This window comes from Gastrolobium bilobum, unplaced genomic scaffold (assembly GCF_033153095.1).
Source record: "Gastrolobium bilobum isolate Gb01-03AN ecotype WA unplaced genomic scaffold, APGP_CSIRO_Gbil_v1 utg1559, whole genome shotgun sequence".
Taxonomy (NCBI): Eukaryota; Viridiplantae; Streptophyta; class Magnoliopsida; order Fabales; family Fabaceae; genus Gastrolobium; species Gastrolobium bilobum.
Genome location: NW_026898385.1, coordinates 85,085 through 102,435, shown reverse-complemented (window position 1 = coordinate 102,435; position 17,351 = coordinate 85,085). Strand labels below are relative to the sequence as shown.

Here is a 17,351-nt window from a genome sequence, read left to right as displayed (position 1 = left end):
ACCGGTCATGTGAGTTTTAATTTAATAATAAATGTTATAAACTAAGTGTATGCTTAAGCAAGTTTATTTTGATAATAAATGTCTGCATTTATTTCAGATTGATCCCATGCTGATCAATGCTCTGGTGGAGATGTGGAGACCAGAGACACATATGTTCCACATGACGCAGGGCGAGATGACCATTATGTTGCAGGATGTTGCGACTATATTGGGATTGCGGACTGATGGGAAAGTGGTTACGGGTGCTACATCCACCAACTGGCGAATCCTGTGAGGATAGGTGCTTAGTCACGCCCCGCTCGTTTCAGAGCAGCCGTACGGGGATGTCAAGCTCGCATATTTAGACAGACAATATGCGCATTAGGCTGCAGTTGCTGCGGATCCACAACAAGTTATATTTTTTACTAAGGCACACATTGCGCGTATGTTGGGATCATGGCTTCTATGCGACAAATCTGGAGGTAGCGTCGTCGGATTTCGCTACATTGCGTTGCTTGCAGGAGGTTTTGATGACATTGGACAATACAGTTGGGGATCTGCTGTTCTCGCACATTATCATGTTCCTGGACATGAGACTCCCCCACAACATTATATTCTAAGATTTGAGTTTCAGGAATACCACATTCATCATCGTTGTCTGAAGCGCTAGCATCCTCAGCAAGAAGTTGATCTTCCATTGCAATATTTTCATCATCGTCATCCTCACCATCATCTTCCATAACCCAGGTAGGATCATTTTCTCCTTCCTCAAACAGATTACCAATTGGAGCAGCAGATGATGATGCATTATGTGCAAAATTTAAATCAACTGACCTCACGGGTATAGCAACATCCTCTGTTTCGGCAATATGCATGTATAACTCTAAAAAATCTTTCCTTGACTGGTTGACACTACAAAAAAACAGGCATTTAGCGGCGGTTCATTTTTGGTATACGCGATGGTTACAACTGCCCCTAATTGCAAAAATGTATTTAGCGACGGTTGTAACCGTCGCGTATACCACAAATGAACCGTCGCAAAATGCCTGTTTTTTTGTAGTGTGAAATACTCTCCGATTACCATTTCTACGTCTTCATCATCAACAACTTGCATACTAATGTATTGTGATTCACACCATATTCTTGCAGTGACCATATTGATAGATTGTTTACCTTCAAGCGCTAACTTTTGATGAATTTTTTGATGTACTTCGCTAATTGTTGAGTTTCGCATGATAAGTGTTGGCCTTTTCTCGCCTTCAAAAATGACACCACGTCGACCTTCCATTTTCCTACCATTATAATATAAAACAACACGAACAAAATCAGAATGTGAACTCATTCTTAACTATATTAATAAAGAAAAACACAAAACAAAGTATGCATAAGAAAGTGAGACTGTATCGAAGACTAAGAAGTTAAGATGAAGAAGAGTTGTGATGAATGTAGAGATGAGAGGTGTTTATATAGGAAAAACAGGTGCCATTCACGCCCAAAGTGAGCTGGAAAAGGGGTTGAGTCACGCCTAGAATGGGCTGGAATGTCCAGTGATTCACGCCTGCATGGGGCGTGACTAATCACGCCTATTTTGGGCGTGAATGACGTGGAATTCACGCCTATCATGGGCGTGAATTGTCCCGCCCATTTTGGACGTGAATGACTGCAATAGATCCAAAATTAGTTTCCAAACTGCAACCTATTCGTAATTAATTATTAAAAGTGTAATATTTTAATTTTTTTGCCCACTTATGGTATGTTATGTTTGCAATCGATGAAAGTTGCAGTATAAACAATGAGAAAAGTGCTTATCCTTTTAAATGACACAACTTATATCATTTCACTCTCACAAATAGATGAGACTCACACCTTTATGTTTTTTGTCCACTCTCTCCTCCTTTATCTATCACTTTCTCTCACTTAAGATGACACAACTTGTATCCTTTAAAATGCCACACATTTTTCTCATAAACAAATATAACATTACCATTTTGCATGTATAAAATATGATTTGGCTGCAATCTTTGGAGATGCAGGTTATTAGATATTCACATTATGCTTTCAGTTGCTTGGGACATTGTCCTTCTTGGATCACCTATCTTAGGTATTTTTCTATCTTTTATTCCACATTCTCTGAAGTCTTAGGAATATGAGGTTAATAAGTTCTTTTATATTGATGAAATGGTCTTTTAAAGTATATGCTTGATGCTTTATCTTTTAATTAGGTGCACTGCGTTTATTGTGCTGTATCATTTGGGAATGGGTCCTGGTGAAACTGAGTTCACAGATCTATATGTCGTCGTATCTCTGAATTTTGTTTCTGAATGAGTTTGAAATTGACATTACTGTTATGATTGACTATTCACCCGTTCTTTTCTTAACCAAATGTCATCACTGTTGTTATAAACTAGTGCAACTGATCGGTCAATATAATGCGGTGTGGGTTATGTACCTGGCGCTTCCAATTATAAAGAAGAAAAATCTCTATGCAGATTCCTTTTCCGGCTAGGCTTCTAAAAAAAGTACTTTTTATGCCTTACTTATTTTAAAAGTGTTTTTTACAAAAGGTAGACCTAATTAGATTTTAAAAACGATATTTGAATTTTGAAAAAAATTTAACTTTTGACTTTTGTTATTTTCATAAGCTAAATCTTGTAGTTCCAAAAAAAGCAGATTTTAGATTTTTTTTGTAGCTTTTTTTTTTTAAAACAGACATTCAAATAGACTTTGTAGTAACTTTTAACTAAAAGAAGACACATCCAAACGGGAGGGGGAAAAAAAGCTTAGAAATAGCTGTCTCAAATTCTTAATATTCTGTGCTGGGAACTTCGTATAGCACATGGAAACTGGTTTTCAGTGAACATAAGTACCTTTTTGTTCCTTTTCAACTCATTTTTGTCTGTTTGTAACATATTGTTACAAATGTTGTCTTTTAATTTATCCTCCATTTCTCTCAATCAAGTTGTATTTCTAGTTTATCCATTCCTCTGGTCCAAACTTTACCTGCATTTGTTGAAGCACCGACATATAAAACTTTATAAACACGATAACTAGAAAAGTGCATGAGGAGTAGTAATGTTGGTTATTGATATTTTTTGAACTTCTGAACTTGTATTTTTGGTTCCGTACACCAAGTGTTTTGTTAAAGAATTAAGATAATAACTTTTTATATGTGGTACTGGGGACACTGAAAATTATTTGTATCACAATTTTTTCTTTTGACAGGATAATTAGAGGTGGCAAAGTGGGCGCCCCGCCCCGCCATCAACCTGTCACTTTGCAATTGGTGCATTCAGACATATGTGGTCCAATAAATCCAATTTCTAATAGAGGTAAAAAATATTTAATTACCTTCATTGATGATTTTTCTAGAAAAACGTGGGTTTATTTTTTACAGGAAAAGTCAGAAGCTTTCTCTACATTTAAAAATTTTAAAGCTTGTGTGGAGAATGAGACAAGAAGGATGATTCAGACACTTCGCACAGATCGTGGTGGTGAATATTGCTCAAAAGAATTTGAAGCTTTTTGTGAAGAACATGGCATCTGAAAAGAGCTTACAACTGCGTATACACCACAACAAAATGGTGTATCAGAGAGGAAGAATAGAACCATCCTCAACATAGTTAGAAGCTTGTTGGCAAGAGGAAGAGTTCCAAAGACGTTTTGGCCAGAAGCAGTAAACTGGTGCATTCATGTCTTGAATAGAAGTCCAACCTTTGCAGTTCGAAATATGACGCCAGAAGAGGCTTGAAGTGGGAGAAAACAAAATGTGGATCACTTTAGAATTTTTGGATGCATTGCATATGCTCATATCCCGGATCAGAAAAGAAAAAAACTTGATGACAAGGCTGAAAAATGTGTCTTTCTTGGTGTAAGTGATACATCTAAAGCATATAAATTATTTAATCCACTGACAAAAAAAATTGTGGTTAGCAGGGATGTTGTTTTTGATGAAGAAAACACTTGGGATTGGAATATGCAACAGCCTACCCAAGTTCTTTGTGATATTGATTCTGAACAAGAACAAATTTCAGCATCTAGTATGCCTGAAAATTCGTCCTTTGCAACTTCTTCAGCTAATCAATCCTCACCAACAGTAGTTGGAGTTAACGAAGAAGGGACTCAATCTCTTCGTCGTGTTAGAAGAAGGCCTGCTTGGATGGAAGATTATGAGGTAACTGGAATTGAAGATCCAATTACTCACTTTGCTTTGTTTTCAGAATGTGATCCCGTACCATTCCCAACAGTAAATTGTGAATGGAAATCAAACGCAAAGTTACTCTATAAAGAGTTGAACAAATTAAGCCTTACTATATGCCATGCTAGAGCCTTCCCCTGCAAAGACAAAGATGAGCATTAAGATGAACTCAGCTAGAGCAGCCTTGAGCGTATTAACTTGGCCGAACTCGGAAGGATTTCCAATGGCAATTCTAGAAATCGCCATTTTTTTTTCTTTTCCCTGAGATTTCAAGCTTAGAATAATAACAATAATAATAATAATAATAACGCTTAGTTAGGATAAGTAAGCTTCTTGTTCTAACCTGTGCTCAAATGCTGGTTATATACAATAAGAACTTGCTGCTGCATCGAACTTGTCATTCAGTTTGCTTAAAATAATAATGCCATGGTTTGTTGTTTAGAAAAAAAAATCTATAAAAGTTCCAGCATTTTTTAATGGAACATAAATATATACTAAATAATAATAATATATTAGTAAATAAAACAAGGAGAGGAAATATTTATTGTTCTTTTTTCTAATCACCTTTTACTATTAAATTTGTAATAATTAAATTAAAATTAAATCAATTATTACAAAATCGATGAGAATTATTATTTTAATTTTGATCCAACCACAATGAAATAATTGTAAATGGTTGTAAGAAAAAAATGGTTAATATATCCTATTTCAATAAAATAACCTTGAAATCACAATATTTAATTAAACTCCAATTAAAAATACATAACAAAATCACAACTTAAATTAAAAATTATAATTTAGACTAATCAGGAGTATAGGATGAGTCAAAGATAAAGATATTTAAGTCCTTGAGCTATAAAAAAAAAGAGCCCGAAAAACAATGCAGAACCAACTAAAACTACAGAGCACCACCAGCCCCAACAAATCGGCGATGTAGCACCACTTAGAACTGTAAACAGTGACCAAAGTTCCAGTGTTCCCCATCTTATTTCTCTATATGCCACGCAAACAGTGCTATTTATCAATCTGCCACGTGGGCAAGTTCTCTTGTAGAAGTAGTGAACTCGATGTGCTGATGTGTCACGTTCCTGGTGGACACGTAGTTCGCTTGTGTCAGTAGCAGACTCTGCAGCCATGGTTGTTAAGATCGCGTGTGAAATCGCAGAATCGTTCGTTCCTACGTTTTTTCCAATTGCTACGATTCAAATCGTAAGTAGAATCGTTTTCTTCTTCAGTTGTGTGAGATCGTTGTGCAAGAACGTGGAATCGGTGGGATCGTACGATCCCACCATTTTTGCGATTCAACTCAGATAGCTTCAAATGTCCAGATCCATCTCACTTTCGTCTTTGTGTTCCATTATTCTTTGCATTTTCTGGAAGCTTTTTACTTGTGTTTCGCTGTTACTGGCATCATTGCCTTGAAGCACTTGAACGTTGGCTCTTTTGCCCCATCACCTTATAAGCTTTGCACTTCAGATACCATGAAGAAAAGGACTCGGCGCTGTGCTATTAAGAAAATGACTTGGTGCTTCAAGCGCGGAAGGAAGAATGGGCTTGGCTCATGGGTCTACACTGAAGAGGTGGAATCGAAGGAAATGGGGTTCACTCGAGTTCGTTGGACCCAAAGTAAAGGTTGGTACACTCAAGCTTGTACGAGTCGCTCTGAACGAACCTTCCTCCCGAGGTAATGGGGTTCCGCCACTTGCGTAATAAAAATCTTTAGTTCTTTACCAACGCCTTTGAATATGTGCGTGGAAGCTGTGGAGCGCATGGACCATACAATATTATTTAAACATTTTAAAATAACTCAGATTTGATATGTGGACCAAAGTGGCGAATATAAAAATTAAATTATATATATTATATACTTTAAAGGGTAATGTTAAGTTAAAACAAAGTTCATACTATACCAGGTAGCGATGATAATGGTCAACTGCAATATCCCCATTATTTTTGTTGAGTAATTTGATTATTTATATAATTTTAATATTTTACATACACAGTTACGATCTTACGATCGGTATCGATATTGCGATTTACGATATTTTTATCCCTTCCCGATCTTAAGTAAGATCTCGATCTTAACAACATTGTCTGCAGCAATTAATGCCCTGCACGTTCCCACGTGCCAAGCCACGTGGCTTGCATGCAAAGAAGGTCGCTGCCCACTTCAGCGAACTACGCGTAACGGCTAGCGAACTTGGTGCAACGACTATTTTTCACCTCCCTATATAAACCCCCTCTCCCCCTATTTTCCTCACCCGAATCTCTCTCCCTCTCACTCTCTCACATTTTTCTTTCTCTCACTCTCCCCCTTTCTAATTTTTCTTTCTCTCTCTACATTTGAGGTTAGTATTTTATGATTTAGTTAAATTTTTTTTTTTACAGTTTTTTAGTGTTATTTAAATGTTGTTAATTATTATATATAAGATGAAACATTAGGTTTGAAGACACAATTATGACAATGGCTTAGGATATGCATGTTAATGTTATGGTTTAGTATTATATATTAAAGCTTTATTTAATAATATGAATTGTTTGAAATTATTTATAGGGTTTAAATTTAGGTTATAAATTGTTTATATTAATGTTGTTAAATTTATCAATTAATTTTTTTTAATTATGCAATTATTAGTTATATTAATTAAATATTAATTGTGCTATATTGTTTAATTAATGTATTAAATAAATTGTTTTATATGCATTATTTATTTATAGGTTGAAATGTAGGTTAGATAATTTTTATATTAATGTTGTTAAATTTTGTATTTAATAATTTGTTGATTATGCAATAATTAATAATATTGAATTAAATAACATTTTTTAGTTCTAGGATTGAAAAATAGGTTAGAAAATTTTGACATTGACTTAGAATATGTATGTTAATGTTATTAGGTGTAGTATTTTATATTAATCTATATTTAATAATATTAATTGTTTGATATTATTTATATGGTTTAATTTTAGGTTATAAATTATTTATATTAATATTGTTAAATTTACCAAATATTTTTTTAATTATGCAATTATTAGAAATAGTAATTGAATAATAATTGTGCCATATTGGTTAATGTATTCAATAAATTGTTCCTTATGCATTATCTAGTTATAGGTTGAAATCTAGGTTAGAAAATTTTATTTTAATGTTGTTAAGTTTTGTATTTAATAAATTATTGATTATGCAATAATAAATATATTTGAATTAAATAATATTATTTAGTTATAGGATTGAAAAATAGGTTAGAAATTTTTTGACATTAATCTTGTTAAATTATTGTATTTTATAAATTTTTATTATGCAATTCTTATTACTAATAATTAAAGGGGCAAGATATACTCACCACCAAAAAAGTTTACCATCTTTACAACTAACCTAATCATTGTTAATTTTCGTCAATCTAACGGTTATAATTTATTGGAAATAATAATTAATTAATAAATACGACCTAATAATTTCTAATAAATTATAACCGTTTAGATTGACAAAAATCAATGGTGATTAAGTTAGTTGTAAACGTTGTAAATTTTTTTGGTGGTAAGTATATTCTTTTCCATAATTAAATAACATTCTTTTGTTATAGGGTTGAAAACACCGTTGTAGAATATTAATTGTGTTATATTATTTATTGATTATGCATTATTATCCAACATTAATTATGTCATTATTAGTGATATTAATTGTGCTATGTATATTAATGTTGTTATTATTTATTATTTATTATGTAATTTTTAATTATTTAGGGATTATAGATTTATTAAATATTTTTTTGATATTTATTTATTTCTTATTAATTAGTATTTATTTTTTTATACATTATATAATGTTGTAATTTTAATATTTGACTTTTTTGTAAATAGATCCATGGAGCATTAGGACCCGCACCAGACTTTCATTGACCCGGGTCCATCTGATCGTTCTCTCCTGACGTTGCAGGAGAAACAAATTTCCACCCATCTGTGAAACACATCCGATGACCCATCGATACGTGATCGTATCCTTAATGTCAGACAGGCTGCGACACACAATGACTTGGATATACCCGAGGATATCCAATCGTACCTTAGGCGGGCTGGTTTTTATCACGTTGCGCGTCTGCGCAACCATGAGGTTAGTGTGACGTAGAGTGTATAACATATGTTGTATGTTTCATAAATTTTGATAACATATAACTTTTTTGGAAACAGATTGATCATTCACTCATATCGGCACTTGTTGAGAGATGGCGGCCTGAGATGCGCACATTTCATATGCCGATGGGTGAGGTGACGGTTACGTTGGAGGATGTACACCTTCTGCTAGGGTTGCCCACAGATGGAAAGGTTATTTGTGGCCGCGCTGGAGGCCATCCCTTCTCGCAACTTATTACAGATTTGTTAGGAGTAGAGCTCACGCGGCAGCGAAACTTTCATAAGAACCAACTTTCGCTGACATTTCTTCGGGAATGGTTTCTGCATTACGCAGACCATGCTGGCACTGAAGCTGGCCGCATGAGATACACTCGTGCTTTGATCATACGCATATTGGGGGGTATGTTATTCGTTGAGACAACATCCAGCTTCGTGCCGGCGCGATATCTATTATTTCTTGATGATTTCCAGTTGATGAGGACGTTTTCTTGGGGTTCTACCGTACTAGCTACCTTATACATGGAGTTGCCAAGGTCACAGAGCCGAGACGATCAGACATGGGGGGATGCGCTCTGTTACTACAGTTGTGGGCATGGATGTGTTTCCATACTATCTCACCAGGGCTCCCTGAGGTCACTGACGTGAACGCTATATTCGGAGCCAGGTATCAGCCTTTTGCCATTTACATTTTTCTTGTAATCAATATATTGTGTTGTTTTACAACTGCATATTGTGTCTGTTATGTTAATTAGTAATATTAATTGCCTAATTGTTTTGCAGATTTAATATCTATACGTCGAGACAGTTCGTCTTCTCCCACATCAGACGCTACCGTCACCACATTGACGTTATGCCCAGTTGCAGGATATAGTGGAGGCCTTACCATGGAATCGCTGCACATCGACCGTCATCCGAGGAGTCGCGCAGATGGTTAGCTGTATGTCCACTCATACACTACCATATTGTCGTGTACCAGCAGCTCGATAGAGTGCTACGGCAGTTTGGATTTAGGCAGCCGATCCCGAGTGATCTATTTCCATGTTCGGAGCTGCTGACTGCCACCCTCACTAGTAAGGGTGATGTAGACTGGAGGAACCGACACGGTCTATATATAGCGCAGTGGCATTCGAGGGATGCCCTCGTTGTTCAGGGTGTACAGCCGGACGCATCGGATGGACATCTGTTTGTCAACAGCACTTACATCCAGTGGTATTTTCAGCACACTTGTAGATGGATGACCAGTGATCGGCGATTCATTCCCATGTGGTATATATCTGAGTAGCTCATCATTATCGTTTTGAAATCTAATTTGAGACATATTGAACTAACAAATTTTACTATTTTTCTGCAACACAAAGTGATCGTATGGAGACTGCTGTCCATATGGCATCCGACGAGGCGATGGGATCATTCACTTACCGTCAGATATATGACGAGGCGCTTCAGGCTATGTCTGCCTTCGCTGAGTTTGGTAGACTTATAGACCTAGGAGAACTTGCACCCCCGCCGGAAATCGTGCAGACAGTACAGCCGCCCCGTCCTGAGCGGCGTAGCCAGCGTGCACGCCACGAGGGGTTGCCTCTACATCATCAGACTCCTGTTGTTGCTGATCGACCTGTTCTAGTTCAATCTCTTCCGCCGCATCCTGCCGGGCAGTTCTACGCACCAGCGTACCCATCAGGAGGTCCATTGCAGTTGTACTAGTGGCCACCATAATTTATGCCTGGTACAGCGGTACTGGTCAGCCAGGTGGCCCATCTTTGTAGTACGGGTACCCATGGTTTTCAGCACCCTCGCAGCCGTTTCCTGGATATCGGCCACATTTTAGTCAGCCGTTCCTAAGCCAGAGCAGTGGACCATCTTTTTCGCAGGCAGATCCTCCAGCGCAAGAGCATAGCCAGTATCCAGGCTAGTCTAGTTCGCAGCCTGATGCTGGTCTGGATGAGTTTACAGAGCATCACAGACCGACATTTGAGGAACCTACCATCATGGCCACACTGCAGCCATATTCGACGGACTTCCTTCATTCACCGCTATCTGTTCCTACAGGAGATATTTTGCAGGAGGATATTGTGGGTGTTATGGACAATGTTGACGGAGGCGACGGTGACCCAGTGGCTGACCCAGGAGATGGAGGAGACGTCATCAGGCGTAACCCTGATAGAGAGGCCAATGGCTGAGCTAGTTACTAGTAGAATAATAATCATTTATTATTATTCTAGCTGAAAAGTTGAATAGAACCCACCAATCAATATTTCTGTTTCCTGATTACGTATTAATTACCTATGTCTCGCATTAGCCTTCTGTCCCCGCCTCTCACAATAAGCTGGAGAGAGTTCCAACAAGAGCATTATAATAAGCACTTCACCAAGTAATAAAAAGTACAAAACATATACTATACTATAATTTTAATGAAGTTTTGGGATTCTAATCTATCATGGATATTGATTAAACGAGATGCTAACATGCCATCTTTTACAAATTTTGGAAGTGTAAACTAGGGATCAGATTAGAATCAAGTTGTTAGTTGTTTAGTTGTTAGCTGTTGATGACTATTATAAGCAACCTACCGAGAACTATTACAAACAGCTACTAGTCCGATATCCTTGCTAACAGGATTTTATTTACACAAAGGAGCAATAGCTAGCAATAAGGAAGGCTTACCAAACTTAAGAAATTTTGATTGAAATATTGTGTTTATTAGATTCCATGCCCCCTCACAGAAACATTCAATTCCATAACACCAACCATATTCACTTCTTGGGACAAATCAAAACAAAACAACTTCAAAAAAAGAAAACTCCAACATGGGAACTTATTCATAACCAATTCTCGAAGTAATTTACAGAAAAAGTACAAAGATTAATCCTGAGAATGATGATAACCATTACTTCATTAATTTACAGAAAAAGTACAAAGTACAAACGATACAAAAATTAAGTAATCTGAGAAGTGAAAAACCCTAATGGTGAAGATTGTACGAAGGGTAGTGAAGAGCGAAAGCATGAAGTTAAAGTCAAAGGGTTGAAGATAGATACCTGTGTCTGGATTTGCAAAGAAAAAGAAGAAAAATTTGGATGAGAGGGAGGGATAGAAGATCGAAAAGAACCACAAACACTGCGAAACCTGAGAACATCTATGCTATTCTCGAGAGATTTTTCGATCTTGGGCCATAGCTCTATGGGAAGCTCAGACGAGTCTACTTTCTTATCCATGGCTTTATAGACTTGTGTTCTTTGTGTGTGGACTTTACAAAACATAAAAATGAACTTGCTCTGCCTTTGATGATGGAATCACATTTAAGAGAAACGAATATATGTTCAAAAACCCTAATTGGTGTTTAAGACATTGACTTGATCAGCGAATGCCTCATTGAGGGATGCCCGCGAGTTAACCCGACCCTACCCAATAAATGATAGGGCTGTACGGGGATGGGGTTGAAAAAAGCCCCCAATATATGGGGCTGAAATTAATAGGGTTATACGCAGGGCTAAACAGGCTGTCCCATGGGCTTGAGCCCTATTTGGCAGCTCTAGTCTGTCATGGCCAATAACTCTACAATAACCACATCTTGCGCGAGGAGTTGCGCCTTCATGTTGATCCATCTCGTTACGGATGCGGGTACTTCGTGGCCTACCTTTTTTTATGTCTCAGTGAAACATCTGGGAGTATGATTGACCCTTGGCTGGGTGGTATAAAATCTTCATTGCCAATTGGGTACCACTGTCCAGAATATACCCGACATTGATATGATGCAGTATATGCTACATCAATGTACTGTAAGGGGTCATGGTTAACGGATTTGCTTGCTGCAATTACATGACTACATGGGTACCTAAAAGCAGTAAAATCACCACATTGGCATGCCCGATCAGCTAAAGAAACCCACCATTTCTTTCCGCCTCGGTGAGTTCTTTGATTATCAGACTCTTAAAATTCAAACCGTGTTTTCTGTCTGTCGTATAAGATAACCCAGTATGTTGCAACCTTTTGTTGGCAATCAACACATTTTACCCATAAAACTTTGGCGAAACGATTACCTTTGTCCATCTCCTCCCGAGCCTCCTGGCCATGTGTTAAAAAGTATTGATTTAGCCTGACATATGTGATGCGAACCAAAGACGTGATAGGTAGGTTTCTGGCACATTTAATGACCTTGTTCACACACTCTGATAGGTTTGTAGTCATGTGGCCAAATCATCTTCCTTCAACATCATACGCAATACTCCACTTTTCCTTCAGAATGCGATCAATCCAAGCTGCAATTTGTGAGCTTGTTTCTTTAAATTTTTCCAAACCAACATCAAAATCTAATCGCGAAGTTGTATAGCCTTATCATTACAACAAATATGAATAACATTAGTAATATGTTAAAATTGAGACGAACACGAAACATATATTGCACAAAAACCATACCTAACTTCTTTAACTGCTTCTTCAACATGACATTCTTAAACTTATGATTGAAATTACTCGCGACATGTCGAAGGCAAAACACAAGGTAAGCTTTTGGTGGTTGCCACCCTACGTCAGTGTTATTGACAGCAGTCAAAATGCCAATATGTCGATATGAAACAAGACATATTCCGTCTTTCTGAGTGACATGGATTCACAACATAGCCAAAAACCAAGTCCAGTTATCATTATTCTCTCCAGAAACAACAGCGAATGCAGCAGGCAGAACATAATTGTTACCATCAACGGCTGTAGCAATCAATAGCGTTCCGCAATATTTCCTATACAAATGTGTCTCATCGATCTGGAGCATAGGCTTGCAATAATTAAAGGCATCACAACACTGCTTGGATGTCCAAAATACCCTTCTGAAAACCTTATGCGAACCATCGAGACGACCGTCAATCCTATGATCATTCACGTCGAGCTTATAAGCAGAACCTGGAGAAAACAACAACATATGATCTAACCATCTCGGAAGAAATGCGTACGACTCATCCCAATCCCCAAAAACCTTGACATTAGCCTTTTGCTTTGCTTTCCATGTCTTTCTGTACGAGATATGAAATCATAGACTTGATGCAATCATTTCCTGGATTAGACCAATTTTAACACTTGGCTCTTCCCGTATAATTTCTGCATTTTGTGAAAGAAGAACGCATTAGCAGTTAAAGAAGTATTTATCTTATAAACATAGAGGCTAGTTGACTTACCGATGATAAATGAACAAATGTTGAGTCAAGTTGTTTGTGATATTAAGAAAGTGAATGACTAACACATGTGTGGGTGGTTTTCCATATGCCTATAAAAAATTTAGTACCGTCTTTTTTTAGATATGCCCTCATCCTCCGTGGACAACTGTCATTGTGTTGTTGATAAACCATTATCAGCCTTTTCGTATCATTTTTTTCTACGATGGCCGTGTGATGTTCAGGCATATAGTATTGTTTTATTGCCATATGTACATCCTGCTTGCTTTCAAACACCTGGTCTTTATACAGCTCTTGACCCATCTGCCAGTTTGGTATTTGTGCCCCTTGCATTTCATCACACTCCTGATCTAGGTGTGCCAGTTAATATTCGTGTAATGGCTCATTTGTGACCAAAACGGTATAGTATCCTCCCATGTATAAGCCCAACACATGTCATTACTAATACCATTTCAATTAAATTAAAAACCACCATACAAACCACTCACCTGCCACTAGTGGTGGGTCATGCGTTCCAACAATGCCCGGTGATGGAATCGGTTGACAGAGTGCACTGGACGACTCCCTTTCGAAATCACCTTCAACGTCTGTATCTGATGACACACTATCAGGAACAAGACCTTCATCAGCCTCTTCTTCGGAACAATTAGTACGCCACGAGGGATCATACATATCATGGGCAGGAATCACATCTGAAGGCATTGTTAGTGGGAGTGATGGTGGCGGGGGTGGTGACACATGCATATCTTCCTGCTGATCCAGCGGCTCCCGATTAATGTCTATGTTGTAACTGGTAGGGACGAAGTTTTGAGTGCTTTCCTCTCCACCAGTGTTTAGTTCCGCATACAACTCTATGTATGATGACTGTCCATACTGTCGAAATGTGTCAACTACTAATGAGATATCTTCATCCTCCATAACCTCCACAGCAACCCACTGCATCGGGTTATCGGAGGCGCATCTAGCAATCAGTCGCGAGAGGGACTGACCATGTTTTAATCTCAACTTCTTGTATATTATTTTCTTCAGGTCATTATATTTGCAATGGGCGCTCATGCAGAATATCTTCGTATCTCCTTCGAACACTTGATCGTTTGGTCCAAAATATCTCCTCCCATTGTAATATAAAATGACGATTATATCATTCGTACTCTCACTCATTTTGTTGTGAAATTAGACACAAGTAGCAAAAAAAACTGGTTTCTTTGAAAAACAATCGCACCAGAAGAACACATTGCAAGTTGGAAGAGGGGTGGGGTTTAAATAGCACACAGTTTGCTGTAAGGGCCAGTGAACTGTAACTGTCGGCAGGTAGTTCGCGGTCCCATGCAGCGAACTATCAGGGTGCTTCCATTTGTCACCAAGTTCGCTGCATGGTCCAGCGAACTTGGTCAGATGTTGCCACTTGTCGCGAAGTTTGCTAGTCCTCTCAGCGGATTCTGGGGGTGGTGCCACATGGCACATAATTCGCCTTGCCCCTCAGTGAACTATGTGCATGTGAGGCACTTGTCATACCTAGTTGACTGTGGCAGTGGACTTGTCCAGCGTGTCAGCATTAATTGCTGCAGAGTTCACTACTGACATAAGCAAACTACGTGTCCCCCAGGAACGTGACACATCAGCACACCGAGTTCGCTTTTTCTCCCAGAGAACTTGCCCACGTGACAGATTGGTAAATAGCATTTTTCGCGTGGCATTTAGGGAAATAAGATGGGGAACGGTGGCACTTTGGTCACTAATCCTTAGAACTGTAACACCACCAACGCAGTTTGAAAGGAACTCAGATCGAAGGGAAACAACAACTGAAAAGTTATAGGCTTGAAACTAACAAAACTCTGATTTGGAGTTGGGGTAGCTTAAATTTGGGGATAGGCATGATTGAATCTTCTGAAAAACAAAACTCTGCTATTAAAAAGATGACTCGTGCAGATCCAAAAATCATCCAATGTCGTCAATTTCAAACAATGGCCATCAAAGAACAGAAACCTTATTCATGATACTAAGTGGCACCAGCACGACCCTTCGATAAGAGTTTACTACTTTGACTTTCAAAGCTTGGTCTAAAATTAACTAACACATTCAAAAACTGACCACAGATTCTGAATCGAAATGAAATCCAAATAACATTGGAAATTCAAATTTCAAATCCTAATCTTGAGGTTAAACCACATCCACCCGTATATAACCAACAATGTAGCCTGCTCTGCTCAATACTCAAGTACCTCAAACTTAACATCACACCCACGACCCCCAGGAAAATCTTTTCCTTGTTCACCAAAATTTAGCTAGACATCCCTCAAAGAAGATCTGCCCCACCCCTTAATGGGACTTACCTAGAACCCCGTTCTCGAGTATCTTGATGCATAACTACGACACCTCCTTATGGATAAATCATCATCTTAAGACCATACAGAAGCATAGATAATGAATAGGTAGCGACTTAAAGTGAAAATTTTAGAACACAAAGCCCAGCATAAGGCCTAACTCAAAAAAAAAAGACAGTTGTTTATTGTGAACTAAACAAATAGCTGGGACATTGAAAGTACTGTCCCTTTTTTTGAAATAAACATACTGGCACGTCATGGGGTTGAAAAAATTTGTCAAAATGCCACATCTCCGAACTTGTTACAACTGTTAGTGAATTTGGTTATGGCACGTTTTCTGAAGCCACCTAAGTCGCTTTCAATGCCAGCACGTTCATCAGTATCAACGATAGAGACTTTGATGGCCTATCATATCGTGACACGTGGTACAAATTTTGAAATTTTTATAGTAAAATTTTGGAAGGTCATAACTTCTAACTCGAATGTCCGAATTAGGTGAATTTTTTTATTCTACATAACTTTTCAATGTCTACGAGCTAGTAAATTTTTTTCCCCAAAAAATGCTTTCTTGAGCACTGTTTGACATATTTTATCTATGTGAATGACGTTATTTAATTTCTATTATTGTTTTTACTTCTCAATACTAAAAAATCTTTCCAGTGTGTAAATCTCAAAAAGTTACGTGAAATAAAAAAACCACCAATTCGAACACCTGAACCAGAAATTATGGCTTTTCAAAAATGAGTTGACTTGTTCTGCCATGTGTCAGTCTATACTCGTTGCCATTGATAACGAATTTGTCTTGTTCTGCCACATGGCATAACCAAACTCGTTCGAGTTTGGAGATGTGACATTTTGACAAATTTTTTCGTGACATTTCAGCCTATTTGTTTTTTAAAAAAGGGACAATAGTCCCAAATAGCTAGCCCTCGTGAATGTCAAAACAATGGTAATGAGATAACTAGTTAACCCCACTTTCAAAATAAAATAATCATAAAATAAAAAATTACAAACATACAAAGTAAAAACTGAATAGGAATAAACTTACAAGGCCAAAAATACACCATTAAACATATCTATTTTCCCCAAGATTATGGTCGATGCATACCAAAAGAGAAATTCCATGTAAGAAATGTATCACAATAAAGTGAATCAATAACGGCTTAGCGAGAATTTTTCAAGCAGATTTAGATAGAAAATCAAAATGGAAGTAAGAGCATGATGGTAAAGAGTGCATATAGAAGATTTTTCTTTTGTTATTACAATAAGAAAAGTAATCTCGGTACAACCAACGCAAAGTGCAAACCCAGTGCAATGTCACATTCAGAATTCGCCTGGAATATATATCAACACAATGTCCTATTATCAGAATCCATATATAAAAAAAAATCTTCCAAAAAAAAAGGAGGATAAAGAGATGGCGTGATGGTTTACCAGTAAGGCCAAGTGAGAACCTGGTAATTAGGGTTCCAGTGATTGTGAATCCGACAAGGAAGGGCTAGTTCCGCTTCCATTCTCGCTTGAAGAAAACGGACAATGGATTGAACTTTCACATTTTTT

At 37.6% G+C, this 17,351-nt stretch overlaps 1 protein-coding gene across 1 annotated transcript in view; it reads left to right on the top strand.

The window, feature by feature from the left end:
• LOC133315590 (uncharacterized) overlaps positions 1-17,351 on the top strand; it is a 38,397-nt gene that overhangs the window by 2,680 nt on the left and 18,366 nt on the right. Inside the window, exon 4 of the mRNA XM_061517244.1 lies at positions 2,013-2,080. Within this exon, the coding sequence (XP_061373228.1) occupies positions 2,013-2,080 (68 nt within the window). The remainder of the gene's footprint in view (positions 1-2,012; positions 2,081-17,351) is intronic.